This window comes from Pseudopipra pipra, chromosome 5 (genome assembly GCF_036250125.1).
Source record: "Pseudopipra pipra isolate bDixPip1 chromosome 5, bDixPip1.hap1, whole genome shotgun sequence".
NCBI classification, from domain to species: domain Eukaryota; kingdom Metazoa; phylum Chordata; class Aves; order Passeriformes; family Pipridae; genus Pseudopipra; species Pseudopipra pipra.
Window position 1 is genome coordinate 10,395,804 of NC_087553.1, and position 18,296 is coordinate 10,414,099.

Genomic DNA, 18,296 nt, shown 5'->3' on the forward strand with positions numbered 1-18,296 from the left:
TGCCCCATCCCTGGAAGTGTCCAAGGCCAGGTTGAACGGGGCTTGGAGCGACCTGGTCTAGTGGAAGGTGTCCGTGCCCATGGCAGGGCGGCTGGAATTCCACGACTCTGTGATGTTTCGCCTTCCCTTTGGTCACACAGCCTGTGCCCGGTACCCAGCGAGCCCCTGCTCTGCCAGGGGATGTTTACGGCCGGTGTGTCCGAGTTTATTCTCTCCCCTCGCGGCGCAGCGCGGCCGCTCTCCCCATTCCTGTTCATCAGTATCACGGAAACCCTTTTCCCGGCTCCTCTGTGCCTCAGCCAGCGCATTCCCCGTGGCCATTCCCCCAGTAGTTTCCCACCGTGAGCCTGCAGCTCCGGTTCCCGGTTTCCGGAGAGCTCCCTGTTCCCTTTTCCCCCTCACTGCCGTGAGGGGAGCGCGGGGCTCCGCAATGGCGGGGCCGGCACTTCCACGGGGCTTCTCCCGGACCCTCTGCCCCCTCCCTCCGGCAGCCTGAGCCCGCCCAACTCCCGGGAATTGCAGCCGGGAATGCTCGTGCCCTGCTGTGGGACGCTATGGGGTTTGTCCTAAAGTGGGACCGGGAACGCCTCGTCCGGCGGGATTCCCGCTTCCCCCCGGGGCGCTCAATGGGGATGACGCGATTCCAGCGGGTCGCCGGGGTCCCTGAGAGTTCGCTCCGGGATCCCCCCGAGATTGAGGCCTGGATCCCTGGGGGATTCAAGCCAAGATCCCTGAGGATTCAGGCCGGGATGCCCGGGGGTTTCAGGCTGGGATCCCCGGGGGATTCAAGTCGGGATCCTTGGGCTATTCAAGCCGAGATCCCTGGGAATTCAAGCCGGGATCCCTGGGGTATTCCAGCCGAGATCCCCGGGGGATTCCAGCCGGGATCCTTGGGCTACTCAAGCCGAGATCCCTGGCGATTCCAGCCGGGATCCCTGAGGATTCCAGCCCCGTCTGTTCCCTCCGCCACTCTGCCCCCCCCTTCCCCGTGCCGGGGGCGGCGGCCGCCGCTCCGCCCTCCGCGCCTTGTTTGTCCCCGGGCGCGCTCCGTAGCGCGTGCGGCAGCGGCGGCACGAGCCGGGCCCCGCCCCCTCCCTGCCCCGCCCCGCCCCTCCCCGGGCGTTGCGGGTGCGCGAGGGAGGGCGCGGGAGCGCGCACCGGGGGCCGCGCGCGGGCGCGCACACGGGGCTCTCGCGCGCGCACGCCCCCGCCGCGCGCGGAGCGACTCGCAGGCGCCATGGCGGCCGCTCGCTGCAGCGACATGGCGGAGCCGCCGCGGCGCCTTCCCGGGCAGGCGGCGCCCGGCGCCGGGGAGGAGGAGGCGGAGACGGCCGTGGAGGTGCCGGTGGAGGTGGCTGCGGCCGCCGCCGCCGCCGGCGCGGCTGGGTCCTCGTCCTCGCCGCCGCCCTCGTCGTCGGCCGCGGCGGAGCCGGAGCCGCTGCTGCTGCTGAACGGCGAGGCGGAGAGCATGTCGGAGCCCAGCCCGGAGAGCGCCAGCCAGGCCGGGGACGGGGAGGACGAGGACGAGGAGGAGGAGGAGGAAGAGGAGGAGGAGGAGGAGGAGGAGGAGGGCGGCGAGGAGGAGGAGAGCAGCCTGGTGGGCAGCAGCAGCAGCAGCACGAGCAGCGGCTGCTGCAGCGACGAGACCCGCTCGCCGAGCCCCGGCGGCGGCAGCGAGGCCGACGCCAAGGAGGAGCCCAAGGGCCCCCGGGGCAGCCAGGGGGACGGGCCGGGCCGCGGCGGCGGCGGCTCCAGCTCCTCCAGCAGCGTGTCCAGCGGCGGCGACGAGGGGTACGGCACCGGCCCCGGCACGGGCGGCGGCAGCAGCTGCGGCAGCGCCACGTCGGGCGGGCGGCGGGGCAGCCTGGAGATGTCCTCGGACGGGGAGCCCCTCAGCCGCATGGACTCGGAGGACAGGTCAGTGCCCGGCGCCCTTCCCCTCCCGCGGGGGTGTCGCGCCAGCCACAGGTTTCTCCGGCCAAGTTGTGCCGGGCCCCCGCCCCTGCTCCCCGGGCCCCCCCCCCGGCACAGCCCGGCCCTGCCCGGGGAGGAGGGGGCGCTCCCCCGGCCCCCAGAGCCCCGGGCGGCCCCGCCGGGCGCTGCCTCCTCCCGCCGCCTCTTCCCTGCGGGTCTTTTTCAGACGGTGCTTTCGGGGTTCCTCAGGGCTGTGTCCTGGCGTAGGTGGGGTGTACAGAGGCTTCGGAATGGGAAATGCGTTCTGTGGATGCGGTTCTACCTGTGCCCGCAACAGGGGCTCTGCTCTAGAGGCAGAAAGCCGATGGTCACATCTTAAAGCGTAAGGGGGAAAAAAAAAATCTAGTTTGCTAAAATAAAAAGGAGACCAGCCCTTCTGTGTTACGTGTGCACAAGTAATAGTCACGCACAGCACTAAGCGAGGCTTCGGAGGCTCAAAGTCATCTTTGGGCGAGTTCTGAAATAGTAAATGTAAAGATTAGTTCTTGAGGGTTTTTTGTGTTAGAGCTACACATCTCATATTACCCAGATTTTAGCTTGGGTTCCTGTGGAAAGACACCACCAAATTCTCACACATGGTTGGATATTCCACCTTTCAGGTCTGTTTCAGCCTCCTAAGTCAAGCATTTCAAAGAACGTGGCTTGTGTAATAGCTTTCTTGGATGTTGTATGCAACAGTTTAATTGAAAAGCTGAAAATAGGATGGAAAATAGACATAAGAACAGCCTTACAGTGCTGTACGTCCCTTTACTAATTAATCCTTTCAAATAGTTTAAGAAACTTGTACAATTTTTCTGTTTGTTTAGCAAAAAAAGTATCAGACTTCCCTGCTAGAGTTACATTTAAGTAACAATTACAGTTTTGTTTGTACTTTCTTAAGATAATTTCATTGTTAAGTGTGAAGAATTATGCGGTTTGGTCCAGAAACGTACTTTGAATATATGTCAGATCAAAATCTGTGTAACTACACAAATACCCCTATTTCAGAAGTGGGCATGACTAGATCTGACCTCGAGGCTTAAAACCAACCAACCAAAACCCCGTGTGAGTCAGTTCCCCAAAATCGTGTAGTTGACCTAAAAGTCTGAAGAAGACAGAAAAATTTCAGTTCTTTGGTTTCCATCTGACTTTTGAGACCCGTTGAAGTCACGTTTTCTTTCGTCCAAACTTGTGCAAGATGGAAAGGGGGTGTGGATGTTGGGGTTTGTTTGTTGTTCAGAAGCTGAGATTTTATGGGAACTTGAGTATGGGAGTAGACTTCTGGAAAAACAACAGGTACATAAAGGCATTTTAAGACAGTATTTTAAGATAGTAGTTTCTCATTTTTCGTGGCATTAAAGTCTGGCTCTCACCCTTGATCTTATCCAAGCGTGTGTCAGTTTGTGGGTTGAGGAAATAACGGAAATAACTCGCAGGGGTTTTCTGGAAGTAGTGTCACTGTGCCTTGTGCACTCGGAGCTGCTGTGCTACTTTCTTTCTCTGTCATTGTTCTCGTGGTTCTCTTGCTGTAGTCACACCATTAAATCCACGTGTGTGCCCTTCGTTCCTCCTTCCCTGCACCATCGACAGGGACTCAGTTGCAGGAGTGGGACTCGTGTTTAGTGGTTTAAATGAGGACTGTGCCTTGTTTTTAATCTTTGCAAAGTTTTGTCTTGAACTTGGGGTGCTGAGAGGGCATTTTGTGCTGTAATTTCAAAGCCTGCTTGTTAAGTTGGTTAGGAAAAGAGCAATGCTACCAAGAGTGCCATTTGTTATTCCTGGGGATGGAAAATTTCCTTTGGTGTGCACTCTTTGCTGCAGTGTGTTAGAATGCTTTATTATTTTTGTCACATGTAGTCCATCAAGTCTCTTGCTTGACATAGTGATCCAAATGATTGCTGCTGCTTGGAAGGCAGCCACAGCATAATCCTGTGCCTTTCAGATGATCAGACAGAGTGTTGTAAAAGGTAAGGGATGTGCTGAAGAGCTTAAGAGAGAGTTGGGATGGTGAAATATCAGAGATCTGGGAACAGTTTAGTCTCAAAGCTGGAGGTACAAGTTTATGATAATAGATATTGAAATCCTGAAACAATTCATCATTCATTGATTTGGTCACCTCTGCATTAAAATGGAAGTTCTGTAACTATTAAGAGAATGATATTTTATCTGTTAAGTGATGTTTTATATGAAATCATTTATTGTCCAGTACTTCATTGCCTTTGCTGACTACCTGTGTCTCTGAAGTCCCCAGGAACTTGGTGTGGTGAATCTCAGAGTGTTGTGCAGTAAGATTACCTGGAGGAGGGAAGAGAGAGAAAAGGAAAGAGATGGAACTGACAGGCTTGACTTTGCAGTCTGTGGGTTTAGCAGGAGGAAGGTGGAAGGGTGTACTTGGTAAAGACTCTCCTGTTGTAGGCAGGTTTGGTAGCACTGAGATCATGCCCCTGGGCTTGGGATTTTTTTTCTTGTTTCCTCTTTAGAAAATTTGAATGAATAAGTGGGTGTGGTAAGAGGGCCTGAATTCCATGAGTGATCAAATTCCCATTTCCCTATGTATGATCTTTGTCATTCTCCACAATGTGTTATCTCTGATTTTTGGCTTAGTGGTATCAAGTAGAAAATACAAATAAAACAGCTGAAGGGGAAAATCTTGCATATGATCAAAATCTAACTTCTGTTCAGCAACTTCTGTTATTAACATTTTAATGTATTTTAAGAGTATCTGCTAATAGAATAAATAATTTGAGGCATTACTGTAGGAAATTTGTAAGTATTTATAAGAACATGAAAAACAAATATAATGGTGAACGACAACACCCTGAAATTTAGAGTGAATTTTAACATTCCATTTCCATACACACAGACTTTGTACTTTTTAAAAACATGCTTATCTTCCCTCTCAAAAAAACCCCAGAAACAAAAAAGCAAACCCCAGAGCAATACCTGGGATAAATAACCAGGTGGGATTTCCAGCTCAGCGGGAGAGTTCAGTGCAGTAACTCCAGGACTGGTAGGTACCTCGTTGAGCTGTAGCCATTCAGTTTTTTTTTCCCTGGGAATTGTGCTAAGTTCCCACTACCGTGCAGAAGTTTGTGTAGGACTTTCTGAGCAAGCTGGCTGAGTAATAATAGTCTGCATTCAAGTCTAGTTATCCTCTGGATTTACAGTTAGAACAAAGACTATTATCAGCATGTGAATGCTGGTCATTTACTTGTGCCTTTGCCTAATTTGAGACATGTGCTGAAAAGGATGGATGTGTCCCTCCAGGGTCCTTTGGAGCTGCTAGTCTTACTGGAATGCTGAGAAACATTTGATAGGAGTTTTAAAAGAAGAAATAATGGATCAGTTAACTTATAAACACAGTACTTGAGTTTTGCATTGGGCCACAGGTACTGAAGCTGGACCTAAGCAGATGCAGGATTTGGGTATAAATCAGCTGAGGTGAATGCAGTGGAGATGCATCTGCAGCTCACTGGTGTGTTATTGCTGAACTGGGATATTTTCTTACAAACACTTCAGTGTTAGATTACTGAAATAATTGAATTCTTGTTTCCCGGAAGGTTTATTATGGAAGTATATTTAAATCTGAAATAATATAATCAGATTTTGTTTGATTTAGAGAACAGTGGTAGATCTTGCAATTTTAAGAAGTTGTTGATCAGAAATATAAGTAGTAAAGCTTTATGAAGGGGTTTTGTTCACCCTTGTACGTTTGTCTTATGTCTTTGTACTCTCACCTGGAAGTTATCCCTGGTTTTCTGTTCTTGCATCATCTTTACCCTCCTTAGCAGTTTATCCTTTGCTCCCTCCTCTTACTGACTGGGCAAGGAGCACTGGAAAAGAACGTTTTAGCTGCAGGTGTCAGCTGTTTTCCTGACTGATACCTGAGTGCTGATTGACTTGTTGGTAGGCCAAGTGTAACAGGTTGTCTTTAGATCTTATGTAGTGATCTTTCCCTCAGATACAGCACTAATTAATGTCCATCTTTGTCACAGAGTGGGCAATTTTCATGTAAATTGTAAGGCTTTATTTTCTTTTTTTGTTTGTGGGTTTTTTTTTTTTTTTTTTGGGGGGGGCTTTTTTCATATTTGTTTTTCACCAACACAACCACTTAATGTGGAGGACTGACTCAAGGAATACTCAGTAATACTCAAGGAAAATTTGAGTTATCTTAACCACATTAGACTTGCAGAATACTTCTAGAAATGTTATTATTCTGTTCCTATTTAATAGAAGGATAGTTTTGAAACCAGACATTTCAGAAAGGTTTTTCAGTAATAAACCTTTTTATGCTTCAGATTGTCAAGTTTGTTAACTTTACTGAGTGAAATGGGGCTGTGTCTAACTAACAACTTGAAAAATAAGAAATCTAGAGGTAAAAAATGCAGGATCTGGTCTGAATCTTTTTAATCTGGTTTAAAATGGAGGCCTGAACCTTTAAGATGTATGCTGATTTTAAAATGTTAGTCATTTCAAGTTTTAATTACAGTCTTTATCTAGCTTTTGAAGTCTTAAAAGTGAAGAATTTTCGAGACTGACTCAGCAGTGGCATGTGAGTTGCATGAGTGATGTTTATATGAAGGCAGAATAGTAAATTTGTAATATAATCAGGAAGGCATGTGGTGCTAATAGGTGTGCTTCATGTATCCATGTGACCAGATTAAAAAGTGCTTCAGGCCTCTCTGTGCTGCACAGCCTCACTTGTTCCTATCCAGGAAGTGAAGAATCATTCATTAGCACTTGTGGCAAGGTGGTTAAGTCGTTAGATTTTTTTTTTTAGCCTGTGTGTAATATTGCCATGTCAGAGTGAGCCATGTAGAAGTTCACCCGAGTTTCCAAAATTCTGTTGAAAAATGATATTTTCAGCATTTCTAACTGTATGTATTGCTGTAGTTGTTTGCTTTCAAATTGCAAAATAAACCCCTTGTTTCTGTAATGGTTATGTTCAGGCCTTTCTGGCACTGGAGAAAATAGCTTTTGATGGGAAGACAAAACAGCCCAGATATTTTGTATGGCGAGTATCTTTATTGCTAAAGCTGTTGGTTGGTATAATTGAGTGGTTAACATGAGGTCTTTTTGTGAACTAGATGAAAGAGCTTGGTATAATGAGCTGTTATAGTTATTGTAGTAAGATGTAAATATACTTCACAGAATTCGAGAAAAATATTTTCCTATTCAGTGGAAGAGAGAAATGGTTTTGCTTTTATGTTGGGTTTGTACATCCACTCAGGTCTGTGTGCATTTTGTGTAAGTTTGTGACATCATCAAGCCTGGTAACTTCTAAATACAAGGTTTGATTGGTGGGCTTTTTCAGGGAATTTCCTAGGCTGTAGTGGAAAAAACCTGTCTGGGTATTTTTTTCTTTTTCCCTTTTTTACTTTTCAGAGGAGTTAAACAGGGTGTTTTGTGCAGCCCGAGCAGCTTTTTGGCAGAGATGTGACATCGTGCATTTGTGGAGCTGGTCACAGATAAAACTTAAATCTCTTGGATGATGCAGTGGAAATGTTCTACCATACCACTCTTTCCACAGCTTCCCAGTACCTTTAAGATATTTAGGTATTTTTTGGAAACCCCTGCCCGTTTGGAGAGTAACAGGAGGGGAATGAGCAGCATGGAAGAAGTCTGGAAGTAGGACCCATTGCACTGAGGGAGTTGTAGAGCTGTCTGCTGTTTGGGTGGGAAAGTGAGTACATGGATTAGAAGGGAGCAGATGGAGCTGTTGAGATGGGAATAGAGGTTTCTGGCAAGGGGATGACGTGAGGTACACACAGAAAACTTTTGCTGTGATAGGGAGTGAGATGTGTCTGATAGCCTGAGGAGAAAACGAGAACTTGACCCAAAGGAAGTGAAAAATTGGTCCCTCCTGTAAAGGAGCCAAGTAATTGCAGGGAATCCTTGAAACAGGTGGGAATGTAATCTCCAGTTGTGCAGGAGAAGGGAAGAGAAGAGGGTAAGGAACTTCTTTGTATGAGCCGTGAGTTTTATCCACTCTTCCAGCTGCTGTTAAAAAAATACAGTGGCATAACTTGCAGAAACACAAAAGTGGTAGTTTTGTAAGATTTTTTTTTTTTTTTCTTTGAGGTAGAGGTTTCTTTGGTTATCTATCTGTGTAACTGGTTATTTTTTATAGCTTTATATGTATTGTATACAGAGTTCACTTAGAATATGAACGTGTTCAAATAAATTTGCATTAGAAAATGAAATACAAATATTCCATGTTCTGTTTGCTGTTTATCACTGGTTTTGTGATATGCTAAAATAGTGATTACAATTCTCACGTTGTGGTTTTGCAGTGCTAAAAAACAACAAATAATTGGGGAAAAAATGTGAAGCCTCTCACTTGCATTACTGATGTACTTTTTTCCCTTAACGATGGTAACATGCAAAAGAAAAAAGAACTGGGATTTCTTTTCCCATACCTAATTTTCTTCTCTCTACTAGAATTTAAGTTCTTAAATAAATTTTGCTGAACTTCAGTTGCTAATGCTTAATGGATACTTTCTTTAATAGAGGCTTACTTAAGGTGTATGCCAAGATATTTGATAGTGACAGAAAAGCAAAAGATTTGTTATAATCTAGAAAGTCCTGTTGTCATCCTGCTGCACTGTAGGGGAGTGGTGTAATTCAAATAGCTTATGTGGGGTCAGAGGAAGAAAAATGCAACTAAGTTGTTTGCATTGAGAGACTTGCAAAAAACCAAGATTATTGGCACGTATCATGGTATTATAATTTATTAAATATGCCTAAATAATAACAGAAAGAATCTTCATTAATGTTGTTCCACGCAGCATCTTATACAAATTACTAGTTCCCCTGTAAAATTGCTGTAAAACCCTTATTTTGGTCGTTATAGTTTATTGTGTGCTGTAATAACAACTTAGATTCCAAACGAAAAAAAATCTTAGAGGTGCAAAGAAAATATTTTCGATATATGCAGAGCAAAGAGAGAAATGTAAATTTTTGTTTTCCTTTGAAGTAAAACTACTTTTGGCCTATCTTTAAGTAGACTTTCCTAGGCTAACTTGCATACTAAGTTATAGATTAGACAATTGATAGAAATGGAAGGTAATTCAGTGTCCAGCAGAACAGGAATCAGACCTTAATTTGTGACCTTTCTATTATGAATTGAGCCAATTAGTGGAGTTTTACTTTGTGGGCTTCTCTGCTTTTGATGCCTGGTTAATACTTGAAGTAGCAACTATTCACTGGGGTATAAATAGGCAAAGCTGCTACTTTATACAATGCTATCCTAGCTGTTTTCCTAGTATTTTCCTAGCTGCTACCCTAGTCGTTTTATTCTGTATTAAATTGAGCCTAACATGATGATGACTAACACTGGAGGGGTTTTTTAGGTCTCCTCTGTGTGTTTTCTCTGTGGTTATTTAATCTTCTGCTAGTTTTCTGTGTTGTGTGTGCTGGGGGTAAGGGAAGGTATCCTGAGGTTGGGAGAATGGGAGGGTAATAGTTCCAGTAGTGTCAAGGAAATCTCCCCCACACCTGGAAGCTGTTACCTTCTAGTGCTGATCAGGCTCCTTCAGACTGATTAGAGTTCTTGGGATGGGAAGGAAGCACTGGTGAAAAACCAAATTATTTCTGGTGGCTCTTTGAGTGAATGTGTTTCTTCTCTCCTTTTCTTCAGCTGTGCTAGTAAACATAGTCTTTTATCATTTTCAGTTATGAACCACTTGTTGCTGTTCCCTGACTTTTCAGGGAGATGATGAAGTTGAAGGTAATGTGGTTCCCAGAAATGAGAGTCAGTTTTATTTGTATCTTTAAGGCAGAATTGCTTACAGTTTCTTGATTTGTGTAATCCTTTTTCACATGTAGTCTTTGTGCTGTCATATCACAAGGCACATATGTTTAACCTGCTCTATTTTCTCACTTCTCAGTGGATATTTTGGCATTCCAAGTTTTTTTATTGCGTTGCCTGTTCCTCTGTGTGCCACAAATTCTGTGATAACCTGAGTTTGTGTTATGTAAGTGTGATGAGCCCAAATATTCTAGGGCTAGCAATCTAAATAATCAGAGTAAGTGATCCAGAAGAGTGGAAAAAGCTCTAGAGGTGGTGAATCATAACACACTTTCTCAGTCTTGTTTTGTTTCCTGTGCATGTTTGTTATTTTAAGTTCCTTCGATTTCTCTATCTCAAAGAGCCTTCCTATCTTCCTTGGTCTAATATTATCAGTCTGAGTGCAGTGTTGTTCCCTTTTCTAGGTATTTATACTTTATCTAGACATAGCTTTACTCTAAAAAAAGTTGCTGCTTCAAAAAGAATTTCAAAACAAGTTTGTAATGTTACCACTTGTCACGCTGTATGAAGTTCTGTCCCTTGACTGCTTCATTTTCCACTGTGTTGATTTCTTAGTAGTCATATGACAATATGTATAGTCAATAGAATTCTGCAGTTTTGTTTTTAAGATTGATTTATAAATACTTTTTAAGCCTTATTCTAACAGAAACTTCTCAAAATGAACAACTTAATATGTGTAAAGCATAGATTTGATAGGTTTGATTTAAAAAAAAAAAAACAAGCATAAGTGATTCAGAAGCACAGCTGCTTCCAAGTGAGTGGGTGCTTTCTTCAGTCACGCAGTCCTGGAAATCATGGTCTTTTTTCTTGGTGTAGAAAGTTGCTTTAATGTAACTTTTATTTACCTAAAGGTATCAAAAGCTTAAAGGTGCTTCTGGAAAATGTTAGAGCACCAAACATGGCTGTTTTCCTTTCCTATCCCTCTGGACATTTTAGTATTCTGTCTCTTACTTCCGAGGTTGATTCTCCCTCGTGTTCATTAAATAAATTGTCTGACATAGTCAGTTTTTTCCTGTCCTATTTTGCCTCCCTTTCCTCTGAAGAGCCACAGTCAGTTGTGTGGTCTGTCTGCTTTTGGGGTCTTTGTGGGTGTGATGTGCAAGAGCAGATGTGAACAGAAGGTACTGCCTTCAAAACACAGTGGTGGACTTTCACTTCTCGTAGTTCTGGCTTATTCTTTTGATCCAGGTATTCTAATTTCTTGTTGCCATGTGAATTATCTTTCTGTTTGGCAGCCATTTAGTGTTCTGCAATCTGTTTTTGTTCTGGGTTCGTTTTGATGGTGGTTTACCTGTATACACTGTTTTTTCTCTTACCGGTTGTAGGTTTTCCTGAATTCAGAAACCGATCGTTATCAGTCATTATTTTGGATGCTTTTTATTTAAATTAAAGGCAAATGTTTTTTTCAGCAAAATCATAAAAAAAGAAGCCTTAGAAATACAGGTTGTTGAAGTTACTTTCTGTCTGCTTTGAAGATTCTCTCTGGGTTGGTTGCTAGTTAGATGAAAAGAAACAGTAAGAGCTTTAAAGCATTATGGCATTTCCATACCACAGTCAAAACTACATCCATTAAAATAAGACAAACTATTTTGCTTGTGAAACAAAAATGTTTGGTTGGGGAATTAAATTGATAAATCATTGAAATTTAGTAGCAGGAGTTTATCTGTTACCAGTCTAGATGCATGATAAAATACCAGATTTACCAAATATGGGCAGAGGAACAAAATAAGATCGGGCAAATGTCAAACTTTTCTGTTCTGCTGTTGACTCATGGGGGTTGCTCATGTTTTATTAACTCTCTTTTCCTTAGGATCTATTTTAATCTCACTTTTAAATTGGCATGATCATTTGGAGAGCATGAAGCAAATATTAATTAAATCTGCTTGGACACCGGTGTACTTGAGCACTGCATTTCATTGCATCCTGGTACCCCAGTGCAGGTGTTCTGAGAGTAACTTCATGAAGAGATTGGCATTAAAGTTTGCTCAATACTCATTGAAGGACAGCAGAAGTTAAACCTTAGTCCAAAAACCATAGGAATTCATTCTGTTTTCATTTAGGAGACAGTAGAGCAGTTTCTGTTACTGATCTGTTGTGTCTGTAGCTCCCATGTTTAGAAATGATGGAGATAGTGATAGAGATAAATAAAATCCCTAGGACAGGTGGAGGAGCTTCCTGTCAATGATGGGAGCTCAGGGCTGATAATTTGATCATTTTCAAGCTTTAACTTTGCTTTACCATTGATTGCATTAGAAGTAGTGATTGTAAATTTTTTAATTTGGTGGCATCAAAAAGCTGTAAAACCACAAGTGAGCTGCTGTTTTTGTGGAACTTGTCCGTTGGCCAGAGCTGTACACCACACTTTTCTACTCCTTGTTTTGGAAAGGAGTAGAGTAATGGGAAACTTGTGAAGTTTTTGTTTTCACTCCAGAATTTTCTTAGTGAAATGAAATAATGAAGTGCTGGGGGATGTCACGAGGCATGTCATCATCATCATCATCATTATTATTATTACTATTATTATTATTTTCTTTCAGCGCTTCTGTTCTGACTTGGTATTTGAATGATTGCATTTGGTGCTGTTTGTTTTCTTTTGGGATTAGTACCTAGTTGAGATTTAGTTTTCCAAGTGGAAAAAGCTTTTCTGTTGATTTCTAGGCTTAAACCCTTGAAGTTGCTGTAAGATGTGACTGTCATTTGTAGTGTTCCTGCTATTCTGAGGTTGTTTTGTGTGAGTGTTACGGTTCAGTTTTCTCTCCTAAGTTTCCCTCGTGTATTGAATCACTGTAGCTGAAGCTCCATGTGGTCACTGACCACTAAAAGGGAAAGAAACTAGCAGGGTATTTATTTTTGTTTGGTTTGTTTGTTTATTTGTCTGTTTTCAATCCCTAAGATGTTTACTTACTTCCAGTGAGGTTTGTAGTGTTTGGATTCGGGGACAATCTGCCGATGTGATGTTTTATGACTGGATTATCGTTGTGTATTTCAGAAGAAACGGTTCTTCAGACTCAGAGTGGTGTGGTGTGCAGGGGGGTTGGTGGTTGGTTTTACCCACCCTGCAAGGCGCGTTCCCCGAAATTTCTGCTCGTTTTTAATTCGATGCTTTGTAAGACGAGGTTATTCCTTATAGGATGTGTCACAATCATTTCCCTTGGTGTTGGCTGAATTCAGCCGGGTCCTTTGGTCACCTCCTGAGCTGAACATCTGGGGACTGGGAGCTCGGCACTCTGGGTGGAGGTGCTGTAACCCTGAAATGAGCTCCTGTTGATCAGACTGAAGTGGTGCTTGTTGACCCTCAAGGGCACGGTATAAGGCCCATCTGTTAGGGCTGAATTTTGCCTGAGGGAAGGTTACTTCAGTTAAGGTCTACAGGGAGTATGTTTAGCAGACATTAAAAGTATAATAGCAAATTGATTGGGCTTTTGTGCATGTGTTCGGTGCCTGGCTCCACTATTGCTTCAACTGGACAGTTGCTAATGGGAATTCATGGAAAATAAAAATCATGTTGCTGTTCTTTTGGTTTTTTTTGTTGATATTCTTTCTAGACTCTTACTGTCTGTTGTTCTGAAAGATAACAAAAAAAAAGGGAAAGAAAAAATTTTGGTGATTCCATTCATTAAATTCAATAGAAGGGATTACTTGCAACAGTGAGGAAAATGATCTCCTCAGAGAGCCAAGTGTGTGTCAGGAATGATGTGCAAAATACCATTTTATTTAATGCATTAAGTCACAGGCTCGTTATATTTTCATTCATATTTGACTGTACACAAAAATTATGTAGTTTAAAACTTGTGCATTTTAAATTTGGAATAATTTCGATTTTCTTTTATTCCTTGTAGAAAATATCCATATTTATGCAACTCCAACAGTGGCTTAGTTTTGTTCAGATTCTGAAAAGAAAAAAAATAATCCAGAATCTAAAGTGCTTGAAAAACTTACGTTTTCTATGAAGTGAAAATGACTGGCTGTTATTTTTTGTTTCAGGATTGTTTTTAAATAGAGTTTGAACTAAATTTAGCTGGCTAGACGCATTTGCTTCACATGCACATGTAGCTTGTGTAGGTGCTAGTCTTTTAACATGGAGGTGGTGCTAAAAAAATCTTAATCAGCTTGATAATGAAGATGTGTTATTTCTAGCCACAGGTAAAATAAGTACAGGTAAAAATAAGACCTGAAAGATTGCCTCTGAGGTAGTGATTCCTCTATTTAAAGCTTGCATGTTTTTGCTTAGTGAACACACTTTAAATGTCAGTAACGTTTCAAAGCTGTTGATCTCGTGGTAGAGGGAAAATTTGTAGAAGGAGGGGAAAAAAGTCTGACCCTTCTGAGAAGATTCTGTGTTTTCAGTTCTACCTTGCTGCGTTTGGCAGACACTGCCAGTGTTTGCAGACTTGGTAAAATGAGGTGTGGGTTTAGGAAGGTGTTTCAGAAAGGCAGTCAGTTCTTGCCTCTAGAGCTGGGATTTTTACTTCAAGTTGATTCAGGTGCTCACATTAGGATGAAAATAGGGACAACATAAGCTCGAAGACTATGTTGTGCTTGCTGTAACAGTTTTAAATTTTAGTAATTAGTCAGTCTTTTGAATGGTGCTTCTTAAAAACTGCTATTGTGTGTGCAGGCTCTCTCCAGCAGTGACTGTTTTTGATGCTCTATTGTTTGGGATGACCCCTGAGCTGAACTCTCTGAAACTCAAATGTCTAATGTTCTTCATCAGGCTATGGTCTATAGATCCATTACAATGGAGCTGGAGCCTGCTTACAGCTTGGGAGCAAACCCAGACCTGTCTGTCACTGGCAATAGGGGAATGCCACAAGCGCTTAAGTTCTGCTCGTGTCATTCTGCTTTGATAGCGGCCGTCAGGATTTAAACAGATCTCCTGGCTGCCAGAAAAGGGCTTAGAAAAAGGCAGAAAAACTTGCTTTAACTTACTTAGATAAAAATCTGTTTCAGTTTGTTTTATTTCTTTGTTTTATTACCAGCGTTCGGAGGGTTTTTTTGTCTTTGTTTCATTTGCCAGTAGTTTGCCAGGATGTCTGTGTTTGTCTTACTGTGTTTTGTTTTCTCCTCTTTGATGCACATTATTACTTTCCCACTTGTAGGCTTAGTGGATTTCAGATGAGAAAGCAGGAGGACATAATTTCCATTACTACCTTCCCTTTTTAAAGGAATTTTTCCATGTGTTGTATCATCCCAAGATTGGACTGAAAAGCCCCATTCATAGATAGAAAGATACAGACACTGTTTCTGTCCAGCCCTTCTTGGGCTGAGTCGATGCTTTCAGTGAGGAAAAGTCTCAAGTGGACTAGTTAATATGGTGGAGTATGTGCACACCCCATGTGTCCTACCCTCACACCCTTTCTGAAATGAGGAGAAACGAAGAAGTGGGTGAATCGGCAGCTCTGACACACACAGTGTTGCAGTTCAGTCTTCAGACACTCAGCAGCAGCCACAGCTCTGACTGTAAAACTTATCTTTCTGCTTCATCTCGAAATGGCAGGTCAAGAGACCTCCCAAGGCAGTGTCTTTGATGCTATATATACTGCAAACTTTTCTCTGAAAAGCTTCCTGGTATTTTCTCACTGTATGAGAGACGAGAGAAAACTGCACACGCTTGAGCTGGGCAAGGTACTCGAGTTTCACAGATTGTCTTTGCAGCCTTTGCCTCTTCAGGGGGACAGAACTCTCTGAGTGAGACAGACAGAAATTAATTCTAGGTTCTCAGCACTGTGAGGTGCCTGATCACCTGAAATATGCTGGCTCTGGAGGCACAGAGGAGGAAACAAAAAATGTATTTTATATTTTTATTTAACGGGTTGTTTCTAGAGAAGGAATGTGCCAGGGCAGTGAGTTTCTTGCATTTTGGCAGGGGCTGTCTAGAGAACCCTCTGAAAACAGTGGTCTGTTTTGGTGTGACTCCTGGCTATTTTGTTTCATAAGCAGTTTAGCTGTTTCTCTACTAGATCCTGTTACAGCAATATTCATCTGTGCTTTTTGATGCCCCACACAGAGGTTTTCAAACTAGAAGAAAGGAGAGCATTTTGTATTAAATAAAATACTGAACTGTTTCTGCTCAACTGTATTTGAGTTCTGTTTTCCCCCCTTTTTAGACAGGATCTTGAATAAGTTATAGAATCATAGTCCAGTGTAGCACTTCATCCTCAATATCCAAGAAATTCCGCGTGCTACTGCTTGGTTTAAGTGTTACAACCAACCTTTTTCTAATTCCAGTTCCTCTGGTACAAAATTTTGATGCTGTGTATGCAGCTCTAATCTGTTAGCCCTCAGCAAACACTTAGGCTATTAGAACCAAACCCAGCAAACATTTAAACTACTAGAAATAAATCAGCTTTCTAAGTGTTATTGGTTTCTCATGTCATTAATAACCCTACTTATCAGGATAGCTTTTTCTGGGTCAGTATTATTAGTTGACTTTTACGTATTTTTATCCAAAAACAAGAGGAATTTTCTACAGGTAGGACAGAATATAAAAAAGAAACCCCAAAATCTTAACATTTGCATTTCTTAGGCTGTAAAATTAGAGAACTGTGATTTTACATCAAAATATGTTGCACTGTGTTTGCAATGTGAAATAAACTCTCACACGGGTTTATCAATTTGAGGTTTTTTCATCTCAGAGGAATTAAGCAGATTTCATGCCTGTGAACTGGAGAAACCACACACAAACCACACACACCTTCTCCCCCCGGCCCCAGATTTTTTCCTGGAACTTGTTCAGCATTAAGTTCTCTTCCCGCTTCCCTGCTTAAAACCAGCCTGTAAAAGCAGGGCTGTGCTGAACCCCCCTTGCAGTCTGTCCTTGTGGGCACCAGCACTGTTCATCCTCTCAGTCAGAAGTCTGGGGGGGGTGTGGGAGAGGTACTGATGCTGTCCGTGGATGTGGAAACTCGTACTGACTATAAACAGCTTGGAAGTTTGAACTCCTACTGATAAGAGTGTTTATGAAGCTGTTCTTGGGTACCTTGAGCCGTGAGAAAGGCAGGGTCACTCACCCACCTGAACTGGTCCGAGGCAGCTGTTGCAGGAGTGCTGCTGCAGTACTTTGCCATCCTTGGCTAAGCAGCTTCCTGTGGGGACCACTGATCCGTGTAACATCACTGTCTGTGACACAAGTGGCTGGGTGCTGTTTTGTGTGTGCCCAAACCTACTTCCAAGTGCTGATTTTGAGAGAACTGTATTGGGATAGCTTAAACTGAGGGTAGAGGTGTGTGCCTGTGTGTGAAAATTAACTGTTTAATAACTAATTATTCAGTTTAGGTAAACTTTGCTTTCGCGGTGCAGTGTTACAGATTTTATTTTTGGGGATAATTTTTGGCCTAGGCATCAGCTGAGGAGATGTCAGTCCCATAGTTATTGTGAGCCTGGCATGGTGGAAAAATTGGGATTGCTTGCAACACTTTTTGTTTTTAAAGCTTCTGACAATTTCCTGCAGGGTTCCTAAAATGCTGTTGCCAGTAGCTGTAGTTAGTGGCTGTTAATGCTCTTGAGGCTGGTAGGTTCAGCTCAGGGCTAGTTGAATTTTTTTTTAAGCTTCCATTGAATATAAAGTAAGGTATTTGGGAAAGGCAGTAATATAAAAAACACCCAAAACTGTATCTCTGGTTGGCTGCCATTTCTTTACTTGCTAATCACAGATTGGAAGATTGTATGTCACAAAAGGAATCAAGACTACTGGGTGGGGAGTCACCTACCTGGGGGGAGGAATCATGGAAAGCTGTGTGTGTTCAGGGTGTAGAAAAAGGAAGAAAATAAGAATAATGGGTACATGTGTACAGCAAGTAGCCCATGACTTTCATGGGTAGAAGCTGTGCCTTCTAAATAGTTAGGTGTTTTTTGAAATTGGGAAGGTGGGGGGCAGAAAAAGGCAGGTGGTGTTCATGTAACATTTAGGAAGTATGTGTTTGATATACCTTTGTTAAAGCAAAAAGCCTGTTGAAAAGGTCTCTAAAGCTTTCTTTTTAACTTGGAAAACAAAGGCCTAAGAATAACTGGTGAGTTTTAATAATAGGTGGAGACTAATGGGTTGGAAGAAGATTTTTAAGGGGTCTGTGTTAGGGATGTGGTATTTGGCATTTTCATAAATGGTACCTTGCTGGTGCCTCTGATAAGAGTTTGCTTATGAAACCAAAATACTCAGGGTAGTTAAAACTAAAGCTTAACTGGGAACCATTGCTAAAGAGAATCTGGTGTTTTCACTAAAGCAAGATTTTTTTTTTTAATTGAAAAATGCAGTGGAATCCACATGGTGGGTGAGAAGGGGAAATCTAAAAAAGCCAAATATCTGTGATAATTTCAAAATATATCACAGAAAAAAGCTGCTAGCACAGTAGTGATTAAAAAAGATACAGATAATTTGAGAAGTCACTAGTAGAGACTCCTAGAGCAAAAGAACAAACGTGCCAATTATATCTTCTGATTTTTAATAAAGGTGTAGTTTTTCTTTCATCCATATCTGAATGTGTAATAAAACAATACTGGATATGTAAACAGTGATGGTCAAAAATATGGAACGGCA

The 18,296-nt window shown here is 42.8% G+C and overlaps 1 protein-coding gene across 3 annotated transcripts in view; it reads left to right on the plus strand.

The window, feature by feature from the left end:
* Positions 1 to 1,194: 1,194 nt before the first annotated feature.
* AEBP2 (AE binding protein 2) overlaps positions 1,195 to 18,296 on the plus strand; it is a 46,441-nt gene continuing 29,339 nt past the window's right edge. The window contains exon 1 of one of the 3 annotated variants that reach the window (XM_064654409.1): positions 1,195 to 1,917. In XM_064654409.1, coding sequence (XP_064510479.1) covers positions 1,238 to 1,917 — 680 coding nt within the window. In that variant the 5' untranslated portion in view covers positions 1,195 to 1,237. The remainder of the gene's footprint in view (positions 1,918 to 18,296) is intronic. The other 2 variants (XM_064654407.1, XM_064654408.1) reach the window with 2 other exon arrangements.